Consider the following 10,258-nt stretch of genomic DNA (forward strand, 5'->3'; position numbering starts at 1 on the left):
CCAAAACAACGCACACCCAACTATGTTAAACAACCTTCGATTCATGGGATACATTGTTATTATAAATATATGAGCGACATAATGTCTGTGAAATAGGACAAGGTTGGAAAAACTAAACATTCCCTTATGTTTTAAAATTTAAAAAGAAGACACACAAGTTGAAGGGATACATATCCTAAATAACTTATGGAAATTTGAACTGTGGTTAATATTATATATATATATATATCATAAAATCTGTAAAAAAAATTTTTGACGAAAAAAATTTATCAGACTATTAAATAAAGCACCAAAGCCGACTAAATAAAACTTTGCAGGAATGAGGTTTAAAACATTAAATTATTTACACCCCGTTTTGATGTACATAAATATTTAAATCCCCAATGCATATTTTGTATATGTTTGTTATGAAGAATTCAATCAACTAATTGTAAACTACAGCAGTACCAAAAACATTTATTGCAATAGATTTTCAGATTATAACAATAGAATTAATGAACGACATTTATTAGTGGTGTTATAATTATTTCATTTGAACTGGAAATTTCATAGAAATAACAGACTCTATTCCACATTCCATGACATCACCAGATTTGACCGGGCCCACTCCCTCTGGGGTTCCCGTCAAAATGACATCACCTTCTTCAAGATGCATTACTGTACTAACATAATGTATCAGGTAAGGTATATTGAATATCATATCCTTGGTTGATCCATTTTGTTTCATTTCATTATTCACTTTCAACCATAGCTTTATATTATGAGGATCAGAAATTTTGTCTTTCTCAATGAAGTCACTGACAGGACACGCTGTGTCAAAGCCTTTGGCCATTGACCATGGCTTGCCTTGGCTCTTTGCAACGTCTTGCCAATCCCTTGCTGTCATATCCAAAGCCAGCACATATCCCCCCACATGATCCATGGCCTTGTCTTTTTCTATGTCGCCGCCATTTTTTGAAATAACAATCCCAAGTTCCACTTCATGGTGCAAGGTACTACACCCTGTAGGTATTTTGACTGCACTGCCCTCGCGAACGTACGAAGAAGTTGGTTTTAAGAATATCAGTGGAGATTTAGGCACTGGGTTCTTAAGTTCTGCACAGTGGTCAACATAATTACGACCTACACATACAATCTTCCGCCCCCATTCCCAAAACTTTGCGATGTTTCGTTGGTACGTCATCAGATATACCTTCTGCCAACTTAGTCTATTTAAAACAATTGTCTTAAACCCTGGTAAATAACAACGTTAAATATTTAGTCATGTATTATTAGCCTATTGTAGCAACAATGCGTCACCGCTGTTCACAAGAATATTCTAGTTATGTTTAGTGTAAACACATATATGTACAATGTACTGAGTTTACGAATGTATAAAAATAGCGGTCGTGACGGTAAAAGAGCGTTACGTATAACATAACGTTAGCCTAGAGCTACAGTAATATGAAATGCGGAATTACAAATAGAATAAAGTAATAAATCATAACCCGTGATCAAATCACATGCTATATTCGGTACCTAAAACTCGGGTACAACAACGAAACTGATACCAGCTGATACAGTTGTCCGGTTGTCCCCTTATCTTTCTTTCTTTTTCTTTATAATTTTATCAACTCTCGCTTTATTTTGCTGCCTTTTTTTCGCGCTCTATACTTTGCTCAAAGCGAGAGAACCTATACGACGGATCGTCGCTTGACTCGCTACGCTATACACGCCACTTCTATATATTAGTTTGTTAAAACTGCGCCTTTCCAGCGCGCTTGATATAAACGAAACAAATATACAATTGCTTTTACTTAAACGTGTCGTGCTGTTAAACATGCTATGACTTAATTAAAACTAATAAGACCCAATATGGAGCTCGAGATATATAGGTCATTTTATAGCCGCCACTGAATATACAGGATCGCTGGTTGGGTTATATGACTCCGTGCTGATCCGACTTCATATACAGGCTTCAGCGGGGTGCTATATCTACTGTAGTACTAATTGCTTTTATAACCAGAAACCAAACAGTTCATGATATCTTGCTATGTTTTATTCCTTTTTCTGGTATACAAGTACACGATACGGTATCGGGCAAAAGCTTACTTGACGGCTGGGCAAAGGCTCGTAAGAGCCCGCCACGAACCTAGACTGACCTCGAGGTCTCAGTGCCGATAGTGGTTTCTCGTTATTCGTTATTGTGTTAGGGAAAAGGCGAATTATATACCGGACAGAATCACGTGACAGCAGTGTGACGTCATGCGATAAAAGTGAATCGATTTGGGCCTGTCATCGGCGGAACGGGATATCATTAACCACGTTCAACGGGGGGTTTGTTTTCATGGGAAAATCTCTCGTATGAGATAAGTCGTATCCGCACTGTTGGCATTGATTAATTAGGTATTGTGATTGGGTTATGTGACGTCACTTTAGGCGTCGAGTTGCAACAATTTTATCATATAGTAGGGTGGGGAAAACCTTTTGCACGTAATGTCCAAATATCCTGATCGTGTTTTAAACAATGAACAACGGTAAATGGGAGTCGTGGGGATACAGTTTTATAATTCTTTAAATGTTCTTTGTTTACTACCAAATGGGACGAGCAAAATAGGATGAAAAGGTGTCGTATCTTCCCCTATCCCACTATATAAAATGTCCATTTACCAATTCTAATGAACGTTGTAATAATTCAAACACCCATTCAATCACTCTACCCATCAGCAGAAAGAACATTTACTTATGTTTTTATTTTAACATCTTCTGTACCATATTAGGGTTTCTTCTGCTTGTGGCTGGATTTGTAAGACCACATTTTCCAGAATTAAGTTAATTCATAAAACCAAAGAAATTAAAAGCAGTATTTAATCTCTTTGTTTGCAATTAAGTTTATTGCAAGCTGGGTTAAAAGTATCTCGCCAATATTAAAACTTCAATAAACAAAACAAGATTTGTTATGCACCGTAACAAATTAAAAGAAAAAAGTTGTCATCAGTTTGTTTAGACACCACATCAAATAATGATTGTTTGACGATATATGTATGAGCAACTGTGTAAAGAAGCATAAATTCTATAATGTGTACATAACAAATTGTTTTATTCCAAACATATACAATTTAAGGTGCAAATATTTCCACAACCATGCTTCTTGACACTGCATCATAACCCAAAAGTAGTTCTACATTTGATTGTTGATGCTGTTGCTATGAATAATAACTACTGCGTTGGTTTGTACATGAAGGTTGAAAAGCAATGGGTTAAACAAATATCCTTAACTGTAAAAGGTTTCACAGACTTTCAAAAATACAATGTTTAATGCTGAAACAGATATTTAAGCTTCACACTCATTATCAGTATGAACATTGGCTCTACCTTCCTCAGTTTCATCACTAGAACACATCTCATCAATTTTACCTTTGCAGCTTTTCAACTAAAATAAAGAAATATTGTTAATTTGCAAACACCCCAAATATTGGATCTACTTTTAGAGAAGAAATTTTGAAGTTTAAAACTGTACTTTTAGCATAAAGTGTTTTAAAGAAAGTGTGGTACATTTAATTAAATAATATTTTATGTTCCAGTCAAAGTGATAAAAAATATTTAATTTGTACTTTAAACAAAAAATACCCATTCGTTGAAATCTGTTATCAGTTTTTCCATGCATTTAATTTTTTTAGCTTCATAGCGAAGCACAAGGGAGGCTCTTAGCAATAAAAACTTGGATTCAATGTCTTTGTTGTTTCTGAAACCGAAAAAAGATTTGTACATAAGGCAGGTCTGGATTCCAAAAAATAGAGATCCAAGAGAGAGATAACAAATCAATTTAACTATTGCAATCTGGGTCTAAAGTGTTTTGCAACTTCAAGTATTTATTGAGCTTCTAGAGTAGAGCTTGTATGGGTTTCGGCCTGAAATTTATATCTAATTTAGAGTATAATTTAAATATTTCTGGTGTATCTAGTTTAAAGTATATGGATCACTTTTTTAAGGTGATTAACCTTGGCATCATTCCAGTGAGAATTGAAAAGAAGACATTGACAATAAGAATGACTATCACAAATAGAAAGCTTCCAATTAGGAAATAAGCGGACCAAGAATCATAATTTTGCATCGCAACAAATTGTTCTTCATCATCGTCAACTAAACTCATCCGAAACAAATAAAAGACCATCTTCTCTGGGGTTATCATAGAGGAAATCATTTGCATTTTACCTTTAAAGTGTACTGGTTATAATCAGGGTAAATGCAAAAAATAAGTGTAGCTTGCTTTATCTTTTAACATCAGTGTTCTGTTCCATATCCACTTACTAATTACCATGTATGTAACTTTGTTAGTAATTGTTTTAGTGTGCGGCTAACAATTAAAGGTAGACCAATAAGTGACCACTGCGTTTGTTCACAATAGTAGCAGCGTCGAGCCTTGAAGCCGTAACCTCTGGGTTAGAATCAGACGCTCTAACTACTTTACTGTGTTGTTCTGGCAAGGCCAGTTTAAAAGTGTAAAGCTGTACAAAAATCATTTTAAGATTAACTAATAAAAAGTAACACAAGCTGTATAACAAAAAAATAAATGCCATAAACTATACACACTCACCAAATATTATCCAGAAGCAAAATGTGTATGGAACAAAGAATGCAACATACATGAATATTAATTTCCCCATAAGATGATACAACTCATTTATACTTTCATAAAATTCAAATAAACACCTGTAAAGTTATAGAGTAGAGTTGGAAAGATGGGACACCTTTTAACTCTATTTTCTCGTCACATTCGGTAGTAAACAAAGAACATTCAAAGAATTATAAAACTATATCCCCACGACTTCCATAGACCGTTGTTAATTTTTTAAAACACGATTAGGATATTTGAATATTAAGTACTAAAGGTGTCCCGTCTTCTCCCACTCTACTATATAGAAATATCAGTATGTATAAATGGCTTATTAAAGTAAACTTCAGCCATGATATTATAAGGGTATAAATAAGGAAGTACAACAGTTTTTATGATTTAAATTTTCCAATGACTGTGATTTTGCTGTCGAGGCCTGCCCTTTTTTTGTTTAAACCAAAAAGGTGTATGGTAGAAGAGATAAATAAACACTACACGCCAGGTTATGAGTTACCACAAATGTAACTTTGTGGGTGATTGTTTTTATGTTTGGCTGGCCAATTTGAAAATCTGTTAGTGACCACTGGGTTGGAGTAATTGTATAATCATAATCATGTTACTTATAATCGCTTTAACCCATTGGTCACTAATGGCCTTTCCACCTGTCAGTCATACATTAAAAACAATCACCCACAGATCTGTGGTAACTCGTAAGCGGGTACCTGGTGTATGAAACAGAACAACTGTGCTATACATTTCCCAGCCACGCAGGAATATTCAAGTTACAAGCATATACAACTTACCGGACAGACCTGGTGTACTTCAACAATCTGAACCATAACACTAGAATTGATATAACCAGCAACCTGTTGATCCAAACACTTAAACTCAGGTTGTTAACCCTTGCATCTTGTGTATCACATGGGGTGTCAATACATGTTGTGAAATGGTCATTAGAACAACATAATGGCTAATGGGATGCCAGAAGTCCAATATTTTTCACCCCACATGCAAACCTGGAGAAGATAAAACCATGAGTATACATGGCATCATCACCTTGGTCCAGCATATGTAAGCACTATCTCCCATCTATTACTACTGAAGCCCTCGTCGCCTACCTTCGGGAAAGCCACTGGCAATACTTTATTGTGGGGTCTATGTGGTAGCACTATGGGTGTTGGGGTAATGTGCCGATACTGGCATGAATCCTAGGTCCCATGGCATGCCACGCTGCAGGACATCACCCGTGTAGATTCTATAATAACCTTGGTTAGGCTGTGTGTGTAGGTTAATAAATACAAACTTAAATCACTCACTGTCGTAGTAAAAAGCAACAAGATCTTGAGAAGTTTGAAGCCTGGTTTAAACCAGTGCCACAACCACTGCATTATGGATCCCTGGAAATATACACAGTTTGGTTAATAGAGAAAAAAAACTCTAATAACTTGACAGAATGTAACTTTACATTATCATTTTTATGACCACTTTTTTGCAATGTCAGAGTGATTTTAGCTGTTAAGGCATTTGTCACTCAATGTTAAAAAAATCTGTACATATAAAACTATCTTACACAAAGTTTCTGTTGAGGTTCAGGTGGCTCCTGTAATTTGTAATGTATCATCATACCGGTGTGGACTGCTGTCACAACTGTAGCCAAAACATTTCTAGCAATCTAGAAAGAAGAATAATGTTGATAACATAATTTATTTCTTCCTTTGATTATGATTATATAAATGCTTTGCTATATTGTTATTCACGATGCTGAGGATCAGTGGTTGGAGTGTTTTCTTTAAAAGTTTTAAAAAGTTACATGCATGGTGGTTCAAATTGTCAGTCATACATTAAAAGAAAAAAAAACACCTACAAAGTTACATACCTACGTGATAGCTCGTAAGCGGGCACGATGTGAATGAAATAGAACAACCATGTTATAACGACTTTCTTTGACTCGCCATGGGAGGTTAACAAAATTAATTTATTTATCCACTTACAACTGCGCTGTTTCTTCTTTTGTACCATGACACACGAACAGGGAATATTGTCCAAACGATTGCCATTAAACATTGAAACAGAAACATCACAAGTTCTGCATAACTGGTAAAACAATATAGTTGAGTGGGGGAAGATGGGACACCTTTTTATTCTATTTTCTAGCCCCGCTTGGTAGAAAATAAAGAACATTCAAAGAATTATAAAACCGTATCCTCATGACTCCGATAGACCGCTGTTAATTGTTTAAAACACGATCAAGATATTTGGATATTATGTTCTAATGTGTCCTATCTTAACCCACAGTACTATATGTAGGTTGTTTTTTAATGTGAATTCATAATCCAATTATAGTTTAGTGGAATTAAGAGCAAAACAACAGTCATTAAACATAATCACTTGCACATTTACATGATAAGTCTATAATATTAACTTTTATTTGTTGTCTAATAGTGATACTGTTTGATTGTTAATCCTACCCTCCATAATTTTTCCATTTCTCGTTTATAAATTCTTCCCATTCTGGTTTTATCACCGAATCAAATTTCTTCTTTTGTACAATTTCTTTAAGCTACAGAAATAAGTTTGAAAAATAACATTGTACTCGAGAACACTGCTTGCAGAACTATCAGTTAATTGGGATTTGTTGAAACCTAAGTTTAAAATGTCTTGCAATTACCAAAAGGCTTGTAAAAGTTCCATATTATCTATGCAGAGTCTAATTAGGTTACAAATTGCCATCTTAACAGCAGAAAAGACTGAAATTACTAATTCATTAACTACACCCACTAAAAATCAATTAATTTGCTAATTTCACCTGTTCCAAATGAGCCTCCTGTTCTAATACATTCTGTTGCTTCTGAACCTCAGTTGGTTGAGGTTCATCTTGCTGATTATTCGAAACCTTGATAAACACAATGTTACATTGATGTTGCAATCAAAAGGTTTGTATATATAAACATAACTACTGAACTATGAAACTCAAATTAAGTTATTTTATATCATGCACCTCATGCTTACAAATTACCACTTGTGTAACTTATTTATTTCTTGTGGGCATTGAGAGTCGTTATAACATGGATGTTCTGATTTATACACCTGGGCGCATTTATAAATTACCACGTATGTAATTTTGTGAGTGATTTATTATTTTATGGCGGAAAATATAAACTAAGGACTACTCGGTTTCCAATAACTGTTTTTTGACACAATGATAAGATCATCAAGCCTGGGCAAGTGGAATGATGCCATACCCTGTGCCAGATCTTTACCAACCTCATCAACGACCTGTGTGATAGTTTCATCAATCACTGCAGCATCCACATTGATGGTCCCATACTTGTTAAAGTTCTGGTTGGTGTAAGCTTTCTAAAGAAAAATATTTGCTATTTAAAATTTTGTAAATAGTTCAAAAAGTCCCGATAGGGCCTGGGATGTAGGCCAAAGTTGGCCCTTCTCTATTTAACACTTTATATTGAACCCAACTAATGTTATAAACCTGCGTTCTATTAGCCATGAATTCTCATAAGCTTAATGGGTTCTGATTATACTAATTCAATTTATTGAATTTTACGGTTTTTATATTACCAACTGTATGATAATTAATTTTTAATTTCTCCAAACCTATCTGTTAGCTGCTTACCTGTGAATCAGATTGAGCTGCAGAAGAGTTGCTTACACCTGGGTGGAAAGAAAATTTAAACACTACTCTATATAATGTAAGCACTACTGTTAAGGTTATATCTTCTATAAGTTACTCAAGGGTGCTTTTCATAAAAAATGCACTTGATAATAGAAAGGCCACAAACGTTGGAAAACACTGCTGTTTATTTTAAGAAGATATTGACTTACAGCCATACAGATAAATTAGTTATAGGCCTCAGTCAGTATGGGTGACATAGTTGAGACCTGATATGTTTATTTACCATTGCTCAAATTATTCATCCCTGACAAAATTGATTTTTGTTAGAATTTCTTTTAAAAACGATTTTCTGAATTTGAGCCCTGCAGAAAGTATAGAGAACTTTCTTCAGAGTATTAGTAAACTTACAATCACCTGAAGTTGTGTAATCATTATCATGGTTCAGATGGTTAACAATCGCTAATGAGAGATTGTCTTAATTTTATCACGGGTTTGTCAATAGACGACGCGATGAGTATGAATACACCATGTGTTTTTGATGTATAAGATGACACCCATGTTATAAATTGACAGTGAGCATGGGGTGTATGAATACACCATGTGTGTCTGGTGTATAAGAAGACACCCATGTTATAACTCGACAGTCAGCATAAAGTGTATGAATACATCATGTGTGTCTGGTGTATAAGAAGACACCTATGTTATAACTCAACAATGAGCATAATTTGCACTAAATATATGTGTGTATTTACAATTCGTGTCTGCATCAACATCATTGTCATGCATATAGAATGCTCTTACCTACTTTTTCATTGGATCTGCTTATTAAAGGTTGACGCGACATGACTTTATTTATTTTAGTTATAACCCCTATTACTTGTTAATTGCATAACACAGGAAACATAAATTAAAATTATTTTAATAAACTATATATCTCTCTTTATATTATAAACTTTGTAGCTTTATTCTGCCACGTTTCATTTTCTTACTGATTGAAATGAAAGTTTGAACCATGGTTCAATATTACCCCTGCCAAGTTTATACACACATCAGTGTAATGATTAACAGAATATATTTGTTCAATCAATGAACCACAATTTTTATTAATGAGCAACATATTAGTACATTTTAATGTATATGATTTTTCAACTTGAAACATATTACAATTAAATGAATCCCTGATTGCTAATTGATTGCAAATATTTCTTTAATGGGGAATTCCCCAACCGTGTTTTCCCTTGGTTTTTCATCAAAGGAAGTTCCCCTATATATTATATTTGTGAATCTTATCTTCCTTTTTATATAAATTGGAGCTGGAATATTATTATATATTTTGGTTATGCAGTTAGTAGCAACTTAACTTAACTACTACTTAAATACACAAGTACAAGTACCTGAAGGTCGCTTAACGTTTTAGTGGATACAACTTATCTTACTCAAACAATATCCGATAATTACAGAGCTGAACTACTGGCTTGAAATAATTCTTCACACGGTTGGGTTGCAGGAACAATAAACTTTGAACCAGACGTCGGGTGAGCATTACTTTGCTGCTTTGTAACTACTATGTGTGTCATACGGGGTTCATAAAGTTATCAGCAACACATTAAAAAAATGTAAAATCCCCAAAAAATAATTACCCACAAAGTAACATACGTAGTAACTTGTAAGGTGGCACGAGGTGTATGAAACAGAACACATGTGTTATAACAACTGTCTTTTTTCCAGCCACAGAAGGATAAAGTAGGTTACATTCATTCAATGGTAGCCTAAGCGTGCCTACTTGTACACTAGAGGTTATGGGTTCGACGTTGATACCATTCTATGGTTCGCCTCTATAACTTGAACATTTCACCAATTCTTAGGTATTATTATGCTCGGTGTTTGTCCAATAATTTAGTTCACTATAAATAGCATGCCATGGTTACTTGAACAACAAGTGTTGACTTGATTTCTTATCAGATAGTTTAAACAACATATTCATTAAATAAAGGAATGTGTAAAGGCCAACAACAGACATTTATAAAACAGGT

General features: G+C 34.4%; 2 protein-coding genes and 1 long non-coding RNA gene across 3 annotated transcripts; all 3 read right to left on the reverse strand.

Annotated features, from left to right (window-relative positions):
* Positions 1-34: 34 nt before the first annotated feature.
* On the reverse strand, positions 35-1,260 carry LOC149726131 (oxaloacetate tautomerase FAHD1, mitochondrial-like). The gene is made up of 2 exons (XM_089890762.1): positions 455-1,260; positions 35-299 (listed from the first exon to the last, which is right to left on the reverse strand). Exon 1 carries the CDS (start codon positions 1,181-1,183, stop codon positions 524-526), a length of 660 nt encoding a protein of 219 aa, XP_089746888.1. The 5' UTR covers positions 1,184-1,260; the 3' UTR covers positions 35-299; positions 455-523.
* A 1,440-nt stretch (positions 1,261-2,700) lies between these two features.
* On the reverse strand, positions 2,701-5,558 carry LOC149726132 (uncharacterized). The gene is made up of 5 exons (XM_089890763.1): positions 5,398-5,558; positions 4,577-4,692; positions 3,981-4,194; positions 3,610-3,724; positions 2,701-3,412 (listed from the first exon to the last, which is right to left on the reverse strand). The coding sequence occupies exons 2-5, from the start codon at positions 4,644-4,646 to the stop codon at positions 3,314-3,316; spliced, it is 498 nt and encodes a 165-aa protein (XP_089746889.1). The 5' UTR covers positions 4,647-4,692; positions 5,398-5,558; the 3' UTR covers positions 2,701-3,313.
* A 603-nt stretch (positions 5,559-6,161) lies between these two features.
* On the reverse strand, positions 6,162-7,175 carry LOC149726133 (uncharacterized). The gene is made up of 3 exons (XR_016386293.1): positions 7,063-7,175; positions 6,586-6,688; positions 6,162-6,266 (listed from the first exon to the last, which is right to left on the reverse strand). It is a non-coding gene; the product is annotated as an uncharacterized LOC149726133 (long non-coding RNA).
* Between the last annotated feature and the right edge of the window lie 3,083 nt (positions 7,176-10,258).

The sequence above is a fragment of the Ciona robusta genome, chromosome 12 (genome assembly GCF_009617815.1).
Source record: "Ciona robusta chromosome 12, ASM961781v2".
Taxonomy (NCBI): domain Eukaryota; kingdom Metazoa; phylum Chordata; class Ascidiacea; order Phlebobranchia; family Cionidae; genus Ciona; species Ciona robusta.